General features: G+C 59.5%; 1 protein-coding gene across 1 annotated transcript in view; it reads right to left on the bottom strand.

The window, feature by feature from the left end:
- The window catches only part of MYRF (myelin regulatory factor), a 67,024-nt gene extending 48,100 nt beyond the window's left edge, over positions 1-18,924 (bottom strand). The window contains exon 1 of the mRNA XM_062000579.1: positions 18,708-18,924. Coding sequence (XP_061856563.1) covers positions 18,708-18,753 — 46 coding nt within the window. The 5' untranslated portion in view covers positions 18,754-18,924. The remainder of the gene's footprint in view (positions 1-18,707) is intronic.
- Between the last annotated feature and the right edge of the window lie 1,105 nt (positions 18,925-20,029).

A 20,029-nucleotide genomic window follows, 5' to 3' on the forward strand; every position in this document is an offset into this window, starting at 1 on the left:
CTGGTGGGATTAAGCCAGGAGCCCAGACTTATCACAGCAAGTACAAAGTGTTACAGGGTCTCCAGTGGCCAGGAAAACCCTGGAGCAACAACTTGCTGAACAGTGAACCTGTGTCAGCAGCAAAACACTCCAAGTCATCAACCACAGTGGTAGGAGGAGCAACCAAAGCATCAGCAGCCTGCAGCCCAGCGTCCAGGGCCAGCAACACCACCCCCAGCAGCATCTCCACATCCCCTGGAGAGCTCCTTCTGCTCTCACACAGGCCTGTAACTCCTTGCCTAACATGTACAGAAGATGATATCCAGCAAGGGTGACTCTGGATGGGCTCTGAAGTGTCCCCAGCCTTGGGGACACGGCAGGTGCCAGGGCCAGAGCTGCTGTGCAGGGTGGTTACTGCTGGCACTCCAGCAGGAGGGAGATACCAGCCAGTGCACAGACCCTGTGTGGGGGTACAGGGACAGGTAACACACTCTGTCCTTCTCTCAAGCCTCAGGGAGGACAAGGTGTGTGGTTAGAGACAGCAGAGGTGTGAGGAGGCTGAGGAAATCACACCCAGGGCTTGAGCCCTGTGGGAAAAGCACATGGGAGACATGAGCCAGCTCCATCCTCCCACCCAAACCTCCCTGAGCCCCTCTTTCTGCTCCTTCCATCCTCCTGGCCTCTCCACCAGCCACCTCATCTCACCTTCTCCTCTCTCCCTGTGCAACTGCCCCATCTCCCTTCTCCCCCTGCCCCTCTCCCCTCCCCAGCCCCTTCTCCTCCCTCTCCTCACCCTTGTCCCAGCCTCCTCCCTGCCTTTGCCAGCTGGGAACCTTGGCATGGCTAGAGCCATTGTCCCCAGGGCATGGGGGCCGAGGGGGAGGAGGGGAAGGTGTGAGAGGGGACACAGAGCAGCGTTTGTGTGTGTGTCCCCGCAGCACTCAATGCCCTGCTTGTCCATTCATGCCCTGGGATGGCAGCAACAGCAGCACCCACACAAGCCTTGCTGCCATTTGGCGGCCTCCAAGGTGGCCTGTCCAGGGGAGCACATTGCCCTGTTTGTTTGGGAAGCCCTCAGAGGCCAAAGACAACGCCTTTATCTCCCTCTCTGGGTGCTGGGAGGGCTGGCAGAGGGGACAAAAGGACTGGAGATGGTCACTTCATCTGGTGCCTCCCGAGCTGGGGGAGAGGCTGCCCCTGGCACCCTCACACCTCCACTCCCCACAGCCCAGGGGGGGAGGATCCTTTCCCCCAGGGGAATGAGGGAAGGATCCCTTCTGCTGAGGGTCCTTCATGCTGGTGGGCTTGCCTGGCCCAAGGCAGAGCAGTGCCACGAGCTCAGCTCCTCCAGCCGTGCCCCAGGCAGGATGGGGGCACAGGGGCCACCCCAAGGCTTCAGTGGGCTGCAGCTCCAGGAGTGGGTGCTAAGAAAAGGAGACATGAGGCAAAGCTCCTGCTCTCATGTCCCCTCTCTGCAGCCCACAAAGCAAGTTTTAGGGGACAGGAGTGACCTTTTCCTAAGGGATAAGGTGAGCTCCCTGTCAGCATCGTGGCCAAGGGCCAGCACAAAGGTGTTTCACTGGGAATTTGTACCACAGCATCTGGTCAACACCAGGCAAAAAGTGACCATTATCCTTACTGGCACGAGGGAGAGACTATGGGCCAAGTGCCCAGAGCCTGGGAGCAACCAGGAGAGGCAAGAAAGACTCTTGAGGGGCACAGGGACTGCACAAGGCTGATGGCAGACGGTTGAGCATCGTCACTGCTGCTCTGTACTGCCATGGGGAGAGCCCAGGGACGTGGTTCCCAGCCACTGACCTTGCTGCAGGGCCAAAAACACCTCTGGGCTGGTGGCTCTTGGAAAGGAACCTTGGGAGATGCAGGAGTCACTCCACAGAGCACCTTCAGCCCAATGCTGAAGACAATCCTGAGGACACGTGCAGCACACACACACACACACACATGGGAGACTCAGGTCTTGGAGCTGCTCTGCCTCTCCTGGAAAGTCCCCAGGGTAAAACAACCCTGAGCCAGGAAGCTCAATAAACAAACAGCAATAGAAAAGCAGGTGCCAGGCAGCCAGGCATGGCCTGGAACACCACATCCACATCGGGCATCTCCATCCTCCCTCCGAACTGGGAGCCAACAAGGTCTCTCCTGTCCACTTTGGATGGGCTCCAGAAGAGCCAGAGTATAAGAAGGGAGAGGGATTTATCTAGATGGGCTTTTTGCCAGAGCCTGGGGAGGGCTCATCACTACTTTTTGTGCAAGCAACGTGGGTCTTTCACAAGCAGGAGCGTCAGGTCATCCAGCCTTTCCCTTCTCCTCACGCAGCTGGGACGTGCAAGCACTCAGCCCTTGCTCTCAGCAACAGCCCCTGCTCCACAACTGACTCCTGGGATCACCACAAAGGGCCAACCAAGAGCTGCTTCTGCCACTGGGTTCCCTCTGCCATGGGCACAACGAGGCCTCAGCTGCTTCTGCTGGACGTGTGGCACCGATTGCCACCACCCAAGGTCACCCCCTGGGATCTGAGAGCACAGCAACGTGACTAGGAGTGGACCAGGCAAGTGGGCAGGCACAAGGAAGCCTTTTCTTCCCCTGGGGAGGAGGAGATAAGGAGGAGATTCCCTGCACCCTGCTTCAGGGGTGCAAGGCTTTGTGGAGTGCAGGTGATGGGTCTGCAGCTCTCCCACAGCCAGCACACGTGGGGCTGGACGTGGGCCACCGAGAAGCCTCCTGGCACTGCCCCTTGGCCTCTGCTCAGCTCATGTGCCCTGCTTGTGCCCTCCTTGTGCTCCTCAGCGAGGGATGGACCAAAGGACCACCTGAAAACAACACCAAGCATCAAACAGGCTGCCCAGGGAGGGTGTGGAGGCTCCTCAGGAGGTTCCCAGCCCCACCTGGACACGTTCCTGCGCCCCCTGAGCCAGGGGAAGCTGCTGGAGCAGGGGCTGGGGCAGCTCTGCAGGGCCCTGCCAGCCCCCAGCACTGGGGGATTCTGTGACATGTGGCACTCCTTACTGCTCTGGTCCTCACACAGATCCCAGCAGCCCAACCCAAGCTCTCTTCTTGCTCCCCTACAAGCCCTGAAGCCCCTCAGCCCAGAAGCCCTACAACATCTTCCCTTAAGACAGGGACAAAAAAAGGAAGGAGAGATGATGGAAGTGGGAAGATACCCCAGGAGGACCATGCAGATGAGGTTCCTGGACAGGAACCATTCTCCCACATCCCTGAATCACACAGACCACAGAATTTCACCCAGGGTGTCCCCCACCAAAGCCAGGTTCCCCCCTGGGGAGGACACATCCCTCACCATAAGGCTCCAGCCCACTCACTCCTCCCTGAGGAAGGGGCCACACTGGTCCCTTCCCACCCTTCAGTTCCTCACCTTCCTTTGCACAATGCATCTCCATCCCCTCAACTACCAGAGCAAAGGAGCCTCTGCTCCAAGAAAGCTGCTTTGGGGACCAGCTCAGGCACCTTCTCTGTCTTTTCCAGAGACCACCCACAGTAGGTAACAACTAGAACCACTCCCTGTAAGGAACTGCCATGGGATCCCTGCCATGCTGGCTGCTCTTGGGCTCTCAGGCTGAAACTGAGGTGGCTTTATGAAAGAAATGAGCCCCCTGGTTGCATTTTGTGGCTGGCTGAGCCTTCTCCTGCACAGGAACATAGCTCCTGCACCAGGGGCTTAGCAAACAGCTCCTAGACAATACAAATCAGACAGCAAACGTGCTGCTTGGATCCCATCCACCCTGTGAGCTCTCTGGGTGTTCTGGGGCTCACTTCAAAGAGCTGTGCTGTCTGCAGAGGTCCAAGCCATGAGGGAAGGTGCCTGGCACGCTGCTGGAGGATGCTGTGTGGGGAGGGCAGCACGTGGAGGAGAGGATGAGGAGGTCAGTGAGGCCCAGGGGGTGGGAGGCACTGCCTGCACACATTCCCACAGGCTAGAGGCAGCTCCCTGGGCTCCTGATGCACAGAATGAGTTGTGTCCAGAGGCTGAAAGAGGGTGAGATGTGCACAAAGGGAGATGAAGCTCATGGCAGTGCAGCCTGAGCTGGAGGCACAGGAGCACGAGGGATGGATGATGATGGGCAAGACCTTCCCACAAAGAGCTGGGTGCAGAGGAGAGGCACGAGAGAGGAAGGTCAGGGACCCACAAACCAGACTGAAGAACCCTCTCCTGGTACCTTGTTTGGGCAGAGCTCTGGGAGCCATCCCTCCTCTACTCCCTCCCCAGGGGACACCAGGCAGTAACTGCTCCCACTGCCACAGGGACACTGCGGGGATGGAGCTGGGGAAGGGGCTGGAGCACTGGGTGCTGGGGAGGGGCTGAGGGAATGGGGGTGCTGAGCCTGGAGAAGGCTGAGGGGAGCCAGCAGCACTCTCTGACACTCAAAGCCTTGGAGCTGAGCTGCTGAGGGCTGTGGTTCAGTGCTGGGCTGGGCAGGGGATGAGCTCCAGCAGCTCCAAGGCTTTTCCCAACCCAAACTAACTCTCTGGTTCCATGCTGCTGCTTCCCAGCACCACTCAGCCACCTCCTTCCAGCAGCACAGGGCTCACACATTGCTGTGCTGCTGCCTGAAGGCACCTGCTGGGGAAGCAGCGTGGAGCTCCTGAGGGAACCAGCCTGGCCTGTCCTGCTGCAGCCACAAGTGTGTGCAAAGAGCTGGGCTAGGGGGGAAGAGTGGGAAAGGCAAGGAAATGCCACAAATTGTGTGAGGCATTAGATCAGTAGGTTAAAAGACCTCTGAGAGGCCTCTGTCCAGGCCAGCAGAAGGTCATCCATCCCCAGCTCACTCCTTAGGGCTCTGCCTCTTGTCTCTGGACTTTCAGCACTTCCATGGGGGAGATGATGCTGCAGCCCCACGCTCCTCCAAGCCTCTCAGAGCCTGACCTGAATGCCCCTTCTCTTATCTCCTCTCACCACCAGTGCCCCCTGTGCTAAACAGCACCAGCATCTCCCAGCTGGGCCATTCCCCAGCTCCTCACCACAGCAGCTCACAGGTCAACTCCTGACAGCCATCAGCCTGACATTATCTGTCCCCTGGGACTGTCCTGTGCTCAGCCAACCCTGTGCTACTGCTTCCCATTGCCCTGGAGCTCAGAATCCTCAATGGTGGGGGCTGGAAGGGTCCTGCAGAGCTGCCCCAGCCCCTGCCCCAGCAGCTTCCCCTTGCTCAGGGTTGGGAACCTCCTGAGGAGCCTCCCTGGGCAGCCTGGGCCAGGGCTCCCTCCCCTCAGCACCAAAGGACTTGCTCCTCCTGGGCCAGGGGAGCTGTTTGTGTCCCAGCCTGTGCCCATCACCCCTTATGTCCCCCACAGCCCCCCCTGGGGCTCTGCAGCCTGTAGGGCCTGAGCAGCATTGCTGAGGTGCCCCTGAGCTCAGGCTTCTCTCCTGCAGCTGAGCAGCCCCAGGGCTGCAGCCTTTCCTCACCATCTCTTGGAAACTCCAAGTTACCCTCCAAGAGATGCTCCAGGAGCAATTTCCCCTCCTGGGTACGTTGGAGGCCTCTCCTGGTTGCAGATCCCACAGTGCTCTGGCTCTAACACACCACAGAGGCAGCTCACAGCACCTCAACAGATGCAGGAAGCTCAGGGAGACAAACCAAACCTTCTGAGCCCAGAGAAGCAGCAGCATGGCCCACTCCCTGTGTGACTGTCCCTCATCTCCTCCCCATCACCGAGCTCTGGACAAAGGTTTCAGAGTCACCTCAGTGGCCAGCAGCTGATTTGGGCTTTTCATCAGCTCAGGGACACTGTTGCTGATGTTTTTCCCCTTTCCTTATCCCCACTGCAGTTCACTGACCCTCCCAAGATCAGCCAAATTCCTCCACAGCACGTGGCACCACAGCTCCATAAACACTTGGGCTGTGCCACCAGCCCCTCTCCAGCTTTCCTGGGGGCTCTTTGGGCACTGGAGGCTGCTCTAAAGTCTCCTTGGAGCCTTCTCCAGGCTCAACACCCCCAACTCCCTCAGCCTGTCTGCACAGCAGAGGGGCTCCAGCCCTCAGATCATCTGCATGGCCTCCTCTGGACTCACCCCATCAGCTCCACATCCTTCTGCTGGGGCCTCAGAGCTGCAGGAGGGTCTCAGCTGAGCTGAGCAGAGCAGAGCAGGAGCATCCCCTCCCTCAACCTGCTGCCCACGTTGCTTCTGATGCAGCCCAGGGCACATCCACCAACAGCCCAAGTCCTTCTCCTCAGGGCTGCTCATTGCCCAGCCTGTGTTTGTGCCTGACATTGCCCCAAGCCCTGTGCAGGACCTTGCACTTGGCCATGAGGTTTGCCCCTGGAAGGTCTCTCTTAGAAGCCTGCTGACACACAGGGAAGAGCACTGGGAAGCCTGTTAGTGCTCATGTCTTAGGTCCAGAGCTGGATGTGATGGGGTTTCCAGCTTAACACACACCCCTGCAGGTGCTCAGTCAACTTTCTGGAGCTCTCCCACCCAAGTGGGAAATGGGAAAAGGGCTGCAACTGTCCCACTGAGGCTGCCTGTCCTGGCAGCTCCCTGCAGCCCCTGCTGAAGTGCTGCCAGCAAGGAGGGTGCAACCACCTGAACAACACAGGCTTCCCAAGTGCCTGCTGACACAAAGCCTCTGGCTTTATGGGGTGCTCTAAAGCTTGTGACACAGCAAATGGAGACTGAACGTGGCTCTCCTGCACTGCCAACAGCCTCAAAGCAACAAGCACCAGCCTGAGCCAACAATGGGCTGAGAAACAACTTCTACAAGACCTGGGGGTTCATTGTGTAAAGCCAGAGCCCTCCCCAAGTGTCCTTCAGGGAGCTGAGTGTGCTCAGGGACTGAACCTCAGCTCCCTTTGCCACCTGCCTGGCCGAGCAACCTGCACCTTAAAGCACGAGCCAAGGACACACCAAAGCAGCTTCCTCCGTCTCATTGCTACCATCTGCTGCTCAAAGCTCCCTCCCAGCAAGGTTTGGTTCCCAGAACTGCAGAGAAGGCTGAAACAGAGCAGCAGCAAACCCCACTCCTGCTTTCCTCCAGAGCCAGCTGAGAGCCTTGCAGCCTCCACAGTGTGTCCTCCTGCAGCACTGCTGCTAAACACTCGTGGCAGCTCTGCCAGCTTCACTGCACATCACAGCTCGTGGTCACTGGCACCATTCTCATCTGTTTCCAAGCCAAACCTGGCCCAATGTCACGGCCACCTACAAATCTGTGCCTTGATTAAGAAGGCTGTGCAGAAAACTCACAGCAGAGCTTCTGCCATCAGCCCCCACTCCTGATCCGTTGCATCCAGAGTGTGCCAGAGCCAGTGTGCCTGGGCCTAAAAGCAGAGGAGTAGGGAAGGTCCCCACCCTGATGTTCCACACCACCATCCTCTTGGACCAGGTGGATCTTTGGCCATTCCCCCTTCCCAAGCCCCTGCACACCAGCACAACCTCCAGCAGGCAAAGCTCTCACCTGGGCTGTGCAGCCTGTTCCCACTCTGCAGCTCTCCACGTTGCTCTTTCTCGTGTCCCTTCAGCCCCTCAGCACCAACATGATGAGGTTTGACACCAGTGGGATGAGCTTTGAAACATCATTTATCATCCCTCTCTCTTCAGGACATGCTCCACTATGCTGCACCTGAAAACTTACCACCATCCATCCATCCTTCCATCCATCCATCCTTCCATCCATCCATCCTTCCATCCTTCCACCCATCCTTCCATACTTCCATCCATCCTTCTGTCCTACCATCCTTCTATCCTTCCATCTTTCCATCCATACCTCTGTCCTTCCATCCTTCCACCCATCCATCCTTCCATCCACCCATCCTTCCTTCCATTCTTCCTTCTATCCATCCATCCATACTTCCATCCATCCTTCTGTCCTACCATCCTTCTATCCATCCATCCATCTTTCCATCCATCCTTCTGTCCTTCCATCCATCCACCCACCCATCCTTCCTTCCATTCTTACATCCATTCTTCTGTCCTTCTGTCCTACCATCCATCCATCTTTCCATCCATCCATCCTTCCATCCATCCTTCTGTCCTTCCATCCTTCTATCCACCCTTTCATCTATCCATCCATCCATCTATCCATCCATCCATCTATCCATCCATCCATCCTTCTATCCATCCTTCCATCCCTCCTTTAATCCTTCCATCCATCCATCCATCCTTCCATCCCTCCTTTAATCCTTCCATCCCTCCTTTAATCCTTCCATCCATCCATCCTTCCATCCCTCCTTTAATCCTTCCATCCATCCATCCTTCCATCCCTCCTTTAATCCTTCCATCCATCCATCCTTCCATCCCTCCTTTAATCCTTCCATCCATCCATCCATCCTTCTATCCATCCTTCCATCCCTCCTTTAATCCTTCCATCCATCCATCCATCCTTCTATCCATCCTTCCATCCCTCCTTTAATCCTTCCATCCATCCATCCATCCTTTAATCCATCCTTCCATCCCTCCTTTAATCCTTCCATCCATCCATCCTTTAATCCATCCATCCATCCTTCTATCCATCCTTCCATCCCTCCATCCATCCATCCTTTAATCCATCCATCCTTCTGTCCTACCATCCTTCTATCCTTCCATCCATCCATCCACCCATCCTTCCTTCCATTCTTACATCCATTCTTCTGTCCTTCTGTCCTACCACCCATCCTTCTGTCCTTCCATCCTTCTATCTATCCATCCTTCTATCCACCCTTCCATCTATCCACCCTTCCATCTATCCACCCTTCCATCCCTCCTTTAATCCTTCCCTCCATCCTTCTGTCCCTCCATCCTTCTGTCCCTCCATCCTTCTGTCCCTCCATCCATCCTTTAATCCATCCATCCATCCATCCACCCTTCCATCCCTCCCAACACCCCTTTCCAAAGACTGAAATCAAACAGCCAAGAGGGCTGGGGATGGATCAAGTCTCCTCCCTACCCAGAACCTGTGACTGAGCTCAGCTTCTGCTTTGGATGGGACCTCACCAGGGTGAAGATGGCTCCTGCTCTTCTCCTGAGTGGCTCATTGACTATCAGCAAGCAGCCAACTGTGAAATGCTTTGCTGGCCCTCAGAGCACACAGGCTTGAAGCTTCTTGCTTGCCTTAAGCAGGTGTATCTGCAATAAAGCCAAAGCTCACTTTTTAGTGCTTTATTGAATCCCTGGCTAGAACCATCACTTGTCATCACACAAGAGATAAGCCAAGACCAAGCAGGCTGAGAAGTTGTTTGGTTTCCTGTCTATCCAGGCTTCCAGCAGCCAGCTGCAACCAGCACATGGGGCTAAAACCATCAATGCCAGTTGTCAACTGGGAAATGCCATCAGACACAGACCAAGCCAATCTCCACGCTCCAAATTCATCACAGAATCAGAGTGGGGTTGAGTTGGAGGGGACCTCAAACACCATCTCATTCCAACCCACCTTCCCTCTGTCAGCTTGGAGCCCCCACTCCTTGTCCTGTCACTCCCTGTCCTTCTCACCAGTGAAGCTGAATGTCCTCTTTATAGCATGGCAACTTCCCAAGGCTGCCAGCCAGGGTGGCTCCACGTGCTCCCTGGCCCTTGCCATCGAGGCACACACACAGCTTGCAGGAATCAGGTCTCACAGCTGCCTTGGAAACCCTCCCTGTGTCCCCCAGGGCTCCTGTGCTGTGCCCACCCCATGCCCTCTGCATCATCTCCTCCCTGCCAACTCCCTGGGTAAGGAAACCAGGGCACTTTGGCACTGGGGGTGTCCCAAGGCAACACAGTGCTGGGGTGACAACAAAAGATCCTACTGACAAAACCCAAGCAAGGTCCCTTCCAAGCAAGGTTCTGTGATTCTAAGCCCAGAACTCAAGTCCCACCACCAACTGCTTCAATTCCTCTCTTTAAAGTGTCCCCAGAGCTGACTGTGGCTGCTGCCACTGCACACTCCTGTCAGCTTCACTTGGGGACCCCATCCCACTCTGCCTCAGCTGCCCTGCCCAGCCCTGGCCATGCCACACACTGCCCTGCAACCACAGCCACACTTTCCTCTTTTGCTCTCCCAGCTGCTGCAGTTTGCAGCCACTTGGAGCACAGTTTGGTGCATCCCATCAGAGTCTGGTGCATCCCCATCACAGCCTGGTGCATCCCCATCACAGTTTGGTGCATCCCCATCAGTTTGGTGCATCTCCATCACAGCCTGGTGCATCCCCATCACAGTTTGGTGCATCCCCATCACAGCCTGGTGCATCCCCCATCACAGTTTGGTGCATCCCCATCACAGTTTGGTGCATCCCCATCACAGCCTGGTGCATCCCCATCACAGCCTGGTGCATCCCCATCACAGTCTGGGTGCATCCCCATCACAGTTTGGTGCATCCCCATCACAGTTTGGTGCATCCCCATCACAGTCTGTGCATCCCCATCACAGCCTGGTGCATCCCATCACAGCCTGGTGCATCCCCATCACAGTTTGGTGCATCCCCATCACAGCCTGGTGCATCCCCATCACAGCTTGGTGCATCCCCATCACAGTCTGGTGCATCCCCATCACAGCCTGGTGCATCCCCATCACAGCCTGGTGCATCCCCATCACAGTTTGGTGCATCTCCATCACAGCCTGGTGCATCCCCATCACAGCCTGGTGCATCCCCATCACAGCCTGGTGCATCCCATCAGTTTGGTGCATCTCCATCACAGTCTGGTGCATCCCCATCACAGTCTGGTGCATCCCCATCACAGTCTGGTGCATCCCCATCACAGTCTGGTGCATCCCCATCACCAGACTGCAAATGAATGATGGAGAGGGCTAAAACAGGGCTGAGGGACAAGGAAAGGGGGGCAAAAAGAACATGTAGGATAAGCCAGAGAGGCCCAGAAAACGTTTAAGCTCTGCAGAGGGTGGTGGGAGCTTTCCCAACCATCCAGCCACAGGCACTGGGATGTGAAAGTGAAGCAGGGACTCTGGGCTCTGCCTGCAGCCCTGCACGTGCCACAGCGCCATGAGCACAGGCACTCCCAGCATTGCTCCCCTCTGCCCTCAAAGCCCAGCACACACAGGCTCCTGGAGACTCCAGCCTCAGGCTTTGCAGGCAGCTCTCCTCCCTGAACCCCCAGAAGCCATCACAGGGTGCTCACTCTCACTCCACAACAAGCCTGGCACCTGTGTCTTGCCCCCCAGCCCTGCTGCAGGATCTCTCCCCTTTGCCATTGTCAGGAACTGCACCAAAACACACCAAGCTCAGCCCCACAAGGGCTGGACCCTGAGTCCCACCTTGCATTGTCCCTCTGGGGGGGAAGCCTTTTCATTCCAACCTGCCTTGAACGTGCTCCAGGGGGTGCTGGAAGCTGGCAGAGGGCACAGAGGCAAAACCACACAGGGGACACCCTCTGTCTCTGCTGTGTGGGGCAAACAGAGACAATGGGAGAATGAAGGGCTGGAGGATAAGGAAGGGTAGAATCCCAGCGTGGTGGGAGCTGGAAGGGACCCCCAGAGCTGCCCCAGCAGCTTCCCCTGGCTCAGGGGGCACAGGAACGTGTCCAGCTGGGGTTGGGAACCTCCTGAGGAGCCTCCACACCCTCCCTGTGCAGCCTGGGCCAGGGCTCCCTCCCCTCAGCACCAAAGGACTTTCTCCTCCTGGGCCAGGGGAGCTGTTTGTGTCCCAGCCTGTGCCCATTATGGGCACCACAGCCCCCCCTGGGGCTCTGCAGCCTGTAGGGCCTGAGCAGCATTGCTGAGGTGCCCCTGAGCTCAGGCTTCTCTCCTACAGCTGAGCAGCCCCAGGGTCCCTCAGCTTCTCCCCCTCAGCATCCTGGGAGGCCTGATGATGATGTGGTGTGCCAGGAACATGCCAGCCAGCAGCAACAAGAGGCTACATCCAGGAAAGCACAACTGGGAGCGATGGGATGACCGAGGGTGGTGTCCAGTGTAACCCACCCTCTGCTTCCAAGAGCAGCTGAACTCTGCAGCTGCCCTGCTGGGCTCACACAGCCTCATCCCTCTCTGCCCATCCCAAGTGCTGGTATGTACCTGGAAAGCACCAGGGAGGCCACACTGTGGGTTCCCTCTCCTGAAGGCTGCTGCATGGGACAGGCATCAGGCAGCTCCAGCCCCAGAGCCACGAGCCTGTCCCCTGTTTGTGTCTCCAAGTCACAGCTGCTCCCCTGTCCTCTGGCAATGCACAGCCTGGTTAATCATTCCTCAGACACATTGAGCTTACTGGGGCTCTTATCAGAGAGTGTAAAGTCCAAGCCTGATCAGCAACACCGCTGGAAAGAGGGAAAGGGGGTTACCCAGCGAGCTCTTGCACAGCTCCTGCAGGAGCAACCCCACCTCCAGGCAGGGAACTCCCCAGGCAGACACAGACACCCTGCAGGGATGCCAGGCCACGGCCAGGACCCTGCCTGGGCAGCACAGAGGGAGGGCAGCCCCCTGCAGCGTTGCTGTGGCTCAGGGGTGTGTTGGCCACAGCCTGGGCTCCTCCACACACAGCTCCCAGCTCCACAGCACTCAGGCCTTGTCCCAGCAGGAGGAACCCACATGAGCCCTAACCAGAAGGGGGCAAGAACAGGGCCCCATCTCTCCTTTCCTTCTGTGAAAGGTCTCTTCTGCTTGTCTCTCTCACTTGCAGCGAGAGCAGGGGCAGAGGAGAGCAGCAGGGTAAGGAAGGAGCTGAAAGCAGGAGGCTGGAGGATGCCCACTGACCTGTGCCAGCAGGCAGAAAGCTCATGGGCAGAGCAACCTCCCCTATGTGCCACTCAGGGGGGATGCTGTGTGTCCCCAGGCAGTGCCCAGCTCTCTCCAGGCTGACCATGCCCAGGAGCCACCTTGCTGCAGGGACATTGCAGCCTGGGGTGACTCTGGCCCCAGCAGCTCAGCCCAAGGGGCTGCTTTGCTCTGTCAGAAAAGGGGGAAGAAGCAGAGGGAAACCCTCCTTATCCAGCACCTCCTTGCCCACAGCAGCCCACACACAAGCCCAGCCCAGGCACAGGGAGCAGGGTGGGTCAGTGGCATCTCTGAGTCACCTTTCCATCAGCCTTGGTCACACCTCCAGCACAAGGCAGATGGAGAAGGGACCTGAGAGCCACCTCTCCCCACTGCCCAAACCCTCCTCCTGCTCCCTGCCCATCACTCCCAGGACACCAAGCTGTGGGAGACACATTAACCAGAACATGGGCAAAGTACCTGTGTGTGTGTGTGAGGAGTTTGTGGGTGTGAGGAGCCTGTGTGGGTGTGAGGAGCCTGTGTGGGTGTGAGGAGCCTGTGTGGGTGTGTGCTCACGTCACTCTGAATCACAACCCACCCCTTATCACACACCTCAACACATCCACCCTCCTCCCAACAGCTCTCTGGCTTTGCTCCACCCAGATGTCTCCTGTCCTTCCCTACCCAGGAAAAGGAGTTTTGGGGGAAGTGGGGAGAGAAGGGCAGGTGCCAGAGAAGCAGCAGCACGGTCACCAGACCACGCTGGAAGCAGCAGCCTGCTCTGCACCAGCCTTGCCCCCCAGGAGCAGGTGAGGACAAGTGCTTTGGATGGAGATTCTGGGAACCTCCTGCTGCTGGTCCTGCTGGGATGGAGCTGGCAGCTTCCCTCTGCACCATGGGCCTCACTCAAGCACTGCAGGTCTGCTGGGATGAGCTCAAGGGAACATTTTCCTCTCTCCCCTCCTCCGCTTAGGCCCTGGCATGGAGCTGGGCTCACCAGCATCCTCACCCTACAGGGGACAGGCACCAAGTCTGGTGGGCAAGGGGAAGCTTAAAAGACAGGGCAGAGAGAAGAGAGCAGAAAGCAACCAGAGTGGAAAGAGAGATGCAGCAGGGAAAGCAGGCTGAGCTGTGCAAGGGCTGGGGAAAGCAGGCTGAGCTGTGCAAGGGCTGGGGAAAGCAGGCTGAGCTGTGCAAGGGCTGGGGAAAGCAGGCTGAGCTGTGCAAGGGTTGGGAGGGTGTGTGCTGTTACCTGCTCGGCTCCAGCGCATCCTGAGCATGCTGAGAGCTGATGTCAAGCTCCTGCTGCGTCCCTCCTTTCTCCCTCTGTCATTATGCTGCCTATCTCAGCTTGCCTAGATCCCAGGGCTGCTGCCTGCTGGTTTTTCTGTTCCTCCAGGGAAGAGTGGGAGGGCCAGGGAGGAGGCTGAGAGGCTGCTGCGACACGCTGGGATTTGGGGCTGCGAGGGGATTACCAGGAGGGATGGTCATGTGTTTGTGCTGTACCAGCTGCCCCAGGCCCATTCTGTCACAGGCTCACTCCATCCAGCAAAGCCTCTTACCTTCCCCACTGCACCAGCCAGGCCCTGGAGAGACTGTCACCCCACAAAGCCCTCACAAGCCCCTCTCCTCCAGCACCTTGTGCCTCTCACACGGAGCCCAGCCCTCCCCACAGCCTCTTCCTTGTGCCACACTGACAGCAAAGCCCTTCCCCAGCATCAGAGCTCAGAGGTGCTTTGAGAGGATGGAGGGGCTGAAGGGCAAACAGCCCCTGGACAGGCAGAGGACAGGCTGTGAGCATGAAGCCCAGCTCCCAGAACTCACCCCTTGCTTCATGTAACTCAAAGAAAGCAGATGCCCTGAGCTGCTGCAGCGGGTCCTGGGTTATGTGCATCGCTTCTGCCTCTACTCTGGAGGCCCCAGGTCCTCCTCCTCCCAGTGCTTTTGGCTCCAGAGACCCCCATCTCCCCTCTGTGCCCCTAAGCAGTCTCTCTGTGACTCTCACAAGCTTGGCAGAAGCTGAAACAGCCCCTGGGGTTCAGCAACCCCAAGCTGTACCAAGGCGGGGTCACCAGCAGTGCTGGCAGCCAGAGCCCTTCCAGCACGAGGTTCTGGCCAGCTCTGAAGAGAAACCATTCCTCCTCTTCCCTCAAGCTCATGGCTCCAGTGTTTTGCACCAGGGACAGTTTGAGCAGAGCAGCCCTTCCCTGCTCCTTCCCAGCCACCACCAGCTCCTCCTGCAGACACCTGACCCTACTGACCTGGCAAGGTGCAAATCCAGGGGTCCTGGCTCCATCTCTTTGCCTCAGTCTGATCACTCTGCATTCCCTCAAGCAAGGAGAAGGAGGTGATGGCCCAAACCCCTTCCTGCCAGGCCCAGTGCTGCTGTTTCCCACCCCCCCCCCCCCCCCCAAAATGCTCACAACAGAAAGCACCAGAGAGCCACCAGCAGCATGAACTCCAAGGGGCAAAACCATTCACCAGCACACACATCCCCTCTCTGCCCAGACACCCACTTGCTCCCCTCTGTCCCAGCTCAGAGGCTCCTGCAGCAGCCCCCACAGCCCTGAGAGCCCCTGCACACAGACCCACAGCCACACAGCCCACAGCCCCTTCCCATTGCCCTCACAGCTCCCTCTCCCAGGGCTCACACCCCCTCACTGCCATCTCCCCCTCTCTGGTTTAACCCCAGCCAAGGCTCAAGCCCAAATCCTCCCATCTCCCAGCGCTTGCTGGTCCTCCTCCCTTTCTTACCCCAGCCCCCTTCAGCCATGTGCCAAAGCAACCCCTCCCCTGCTCCCCCCAGCCCTGCTCTGCACATCTTTCCCCACAGACATTCTTGAGCAGCTCCTTATCTCAGAAATTAGCCGGGAGAGAGCGGGATCCCGAATAGCTGAGGCGTGGCGTAAGCGCTTCCCTCGCAGGCAGGGAGGAAGGGAAAGGTTTCTAGCAGGATGCCAGCCAAGGGTCAGAAGCTTTCAACTCCCTCCTTTGCTTTTGATACAGAACACAAACGCTGCCAGGAGCATGGAAACCCCACGCTGAGCTCCTCTGCCCCTGCTGCCCAAAGCCCTGGGCAGCCCACGCTCTGCTCTGCCCGCCGTGGGATGCTCCTGGGCACTGCCAAACACGCTGGTGAGGGGCAGCATCGTCCCCACACGGCACCAGGCCCACTCTGAGGCTGCTGTGCCAGCCAGGCTCGCGCTCCCAGCATCTTCATGCCAGGAGGGTGAGAGGTTCCACTTCTTCTGAGAGGCTGCACACGCTTTTCCCCCCCTCAAGCATCAGAGCGAAGCCCCAGCCTCTGCACAGCCATCCCCTGCTCCTCTGTCCTCCCACATCTCAGAGCTCACTCTCCAAGAGCAGATCCTTGGGGGATAAGGCTGCCCTGCCCAAGCCAACACTGAGAGCCCTCTGTGTGGAAAACAGAGGTGAGCAGTTGGACCTGCAACCCTGGGAGCACCCACTCCCCAAAAGCAAGCCTTGCTCTGCAGCTGGGCTGGAGGCAGCCAAGTGGCAGCTCTGGAATGAGCACAGACAGCAGCTCATCTCAGGCAGCACAGCTCCCACTCCCCAGGAGGCTGCAGGAACAGACTGCTTAATCCTTGCCTGACACTTTGAAATCCAGAGGGTGAGCCAAGCACTGAGGGATTACCCTCGGCCGTGGTGGGACTGCTCCCAGCGAGCCTCAGGTCCCCAGCTCACAGGCAAACAAAGGAAAGGGAAGCCCCAAATGACTTCAGGGTTCTCAGGGTATGGGGAAGAAACCTCCCCAGTGTGAAATCTCCACTGGGTGAGAGGAAAGAGTCGTTCACTCTCAGGGCAAAAAGCGTGGCTTGGACACCGTCCTTCCCCCTGCAAGGGCTCAGCAAACAGCTCCTGAAGGAGGGATGGAGTGAGCAATGCTTCCTGCTAATTCACTTCATTGCTGCACATTGAAACTCCAACAGATCCCCCCCCTTGATCCCCCCCTCCAGAAGCCATCAGCTCCTCAGCACAGCCAGACCCATGGGGCAAAGCCAACCCTGTGCTGCAAAGGCAGCACTGAAGGCAGCGACCTGCCCCTGCAGGGGATGAGTCTGGCCACTCGCTCCCCCACAGCACCTCCATGAAGCCCTGCACAAAGGCAAGCAGCTCCTTCCTTCACTGAGCTGAGCAGCCACCTTCCCTGCTTCAAACTGCCTCCTCTTCCCCTCCCTCACCCTCAGCCCTTGTGTGGTAACAGATGCTCTTTAGTCAACACCCAGCTGCCCAAGGAAATCAACGGCCACGTTGGGATCCCCTGGCAAAATGAGCTCTGGGAAGGGCAAAAGGCTGCTGCAAGTTGTGCAAACAGCAGGGGCTGGGAAACAGCCTTCAGCCCCAGCTTCCCTCCCTCTCAGCTTGTGCAGGGACAAGGTTGTTCTGGTTCCAAGGGGAGAAAAGGAAAAGGGAAAGGAAAAGGGGGAGGAAGGGAAAGGAAAAGGGGGAGGGAAGGGAAAGGAAAAGGGGGAGGAAAGGGAAAGGAAAAGGGGGAGGAAGGGAAAGGAAAAGGGGGAGGGAAGGGAAAGGAAAAGGGGGAGGAAAGGGAAAGGAAAGGGGGAGGAAAGGGAGAGGAAAAGGGGAAGCAAAGGGGGAAGCAAAGGGGGAAGCAAAGGGGGAAGCAAAGGGGGAAGCAAAGGGGGAAGCAAAGGATCCCCAAACAGTTGAGGCTGTCAGGGACCTCTTGATGTCACCTTGCCCAACCCCTGCTCAAGCAGCATCACCCACCCAAAACCAACCAGACAGGCAGATAGAAAAAGAAAGGAAGCTTCCACCCTGTACTGAGATGCTCTGGGAGGGGAAGGAGAGAGGGAGAAACTCCACTTCTACAAGTGAAGAGACAGCAGTTGAAGCCTAAGGGCTTGGAAATCAGGGGAGGGTGCTGAGCAAGGGCTGTGCAGGACACTGGGGGGATGCTCAGTGCCTGGAGAGCAGGAGGTGGCTGGGCTGGATTTAGGGGGTTGGTGCAAGTGAAACCCTCAAGCCAAAGCCAGGCCCCTGTGAAGGCTGAGGAGAACCCTTGCTAAGAGCCACTGTGGTGAGGCTTCCCCTCCTCAGCCCTCCTGGGAAGCCAGCAACAGCTGGAACGACCAGGGGCTGCTCCTCCCTTTGCAGAAGAGGGGATGCATTACTGAGGCACCCCACAGAGCCCAGATGGGAGGGAGGGGGAAGCAGCTGGAGCCTCTGCTGGCTCTCCAGAGCATCCCCCTGCCTGTGGTGCAGCCAGGTGAGACCCTTCCAGCGGCCAAAAGCGACGGATGGGCCACGGTGCTTCCAGCCCAACCCTGCCAGGAGAGGCTGAGGGAAGGATCCCACCCCAGGCACAGCATTCCCCAGGGAATCCAAGCCCCAGAGCTGCCTCTGCACAGACCTGGGGCCGCCCCAGCTCTGCCCTCGGCGACGGGACCCGGCGATGCCCCAGCGGAGGGCACATTGGGCTCATGGCACACGCAGCCCAGAGCTCTGCCACACGGGGCACAGCCCCACACACACAACGAGGGGAAGGACAGGCAAAGAGGCAGCCAACAAGGAAGAGTGAGGAGTGCCAACAGAGTCAGAGCAGGGGGAAGAGACGCTGAGCTGAGGGAGCAGGGGTGGAAAGGGGGGTCCCCCAAAGCCTCCCCAGCGGCACAGCTCAGCACTACCGAGCCTCCAGAAGCCACCAGCACCTGCAGCTCACCCCTGCTTGGGCCAAACCCCCCCTTCCAGCCACTTGCCCACGGCTGCCTTTGGAGAGGCAGGCTCTGCCCCACACACACACACGAGGTGCCCGGAGGGCTCGGGGCTGTGCCCGGGCAGCTCCGTGCCGCCGCCGAGGAGCTCAGGGTGCAGGGCAGGGGCCGGGGGGCGGGGGGGACGGTGCCAGCCCTGAGGGGAGCACACAGGCCAGTCTGGCCCCGTGCTGAGCCGCGCAAACCCCCCACCGCAGCCTCGGGGCACCTCGACGTGAGCCCCCGACGCTGCACCCCTGCACCCGGGCTGTGCCCAGGCGGCTCCGCCTCTGTGCCCCGAGCCCTGGCAGCGCCCCCAGCCCCAGCCCCGAGCCCCCCCAGCCCCGAGCCTCCCCCAGCCCTTTGTTACCTTCAAAGAAGCGCTGCAGAGCCTCCGTCTCGTCCACCACCTCCATAGCTGTGCCATGCACCGGGCGGCCCGGCTACTGTCGGTGCCTGCAGGGGGGCATGGCCGAGGGCCGGGGGAGGCCGCTCAGCACCGCTCAGCACCGCTCCGCACCCGCGGGGTCCCGCTGCCCGGAGCCGCCGGCACCGAGCGCGGCCGCCCGCTGCCCATCGGCCTCGGGAGCGCCGCACGGCCCCGCCGCTGCCCGCCGAGCCGAGCCGAGCCGAGCCGCGCCCCCTCCCGCAACGCCCCTCCCGCTGCTCCTCCCGCTGCTCCTCCCGCTGCTGCCCGCCGAGCCGCGCCCCCTCCCGCAACGCTCCTCCCGCCGCTGCCCGCCGAGCCGAGCCGAGCCGAGCCGCGCCCCCTCCCGCAACGCCCCTCCCGCTGCTCCTCCTGCTGCTGCTCCCGCCGCTGCCCGCCGAGCCGAGCCGAGCCGCGCCCCCTCCCGCAACGCCCCTCCCGCTGCTCCTCCTGCTGCTGCTCCCGCTGCTGCCCGCCGAGCCGAGCCGCGCCCCCTCCCGCAACGCCCCTCCCGCCGCTGCCAGCCGAGCCGAGCCGCGCCCCCTCCCGCAACGCTCCTCCCGCTGCTCCTCCCGCTGCTCCTCCCGCTGCTCCTCCCGCAACGCTCCTCCCGCTGCTCCTCCCGCTGCTCCTCCCGCAACGCTCCTCCCGCTGCTCCTCCCGCTGCTCCTCCCGCAACGCTCCTCCCGCAGCTCCTCCTGCTGCTGCTCCCGCCGCTGCCCGCCGAGCCGCGCCCCCCTCCCGCAACGCTCCTCCCGCAACGCTCCTCCCGCTGCTGCTCCCGCCGCTGCCCGCCGAGCCGAGCCGCGCCCCCTCCCGCAACGCTCCTCCCGCAACGCCCCTCCCGCTGCTCCTCCCGCTGCTCCTCCCGCAGCTCCTCCTGCTGCTGCTCCCACAACGCTCCTCCCGCCGCTGCCCCCCTCCCGCAACGCTCCTCCCGCAACGCTCGTCCCGCAACGCTCCTCCCGCTGCTGCTCCCGCAACGCTCCTCTCGCCGCTGCCCGCCGAGCCGCGCCCCCCTCCCGCAACGCTCCTCCCGCCGCTGCTCCCGCGGGCACGCACAGCCCGCCCCAACGCCCTCAGCTGCCCCGAGCCACCGCACCCTGGCATCGCGCTGCGGATCCGTCACACACACACAGCCCCAAAACACAGCATCCCCCAGGGATGAACCCCAGCCCCAAAACAGCCCCAAAACACAGCATCCCCCTGGGATGAGCATAAGCCCCAAATCAGCCCCAAAACACAGCATCCCCCGGGGATGAATC

Source organism: Colius striatus, chromosome 7 (assembly GCF_028858725.1).
Source record: "Colius striatus isolate bColStr4 chromosome 7, bColStr4.1.hap1, whole genome shotgun sequence".
NCBI lineage: Eukaryota > Metazoa > Chordata > Aves > Coliiformes > Coliidae > Colius > Colius striatus.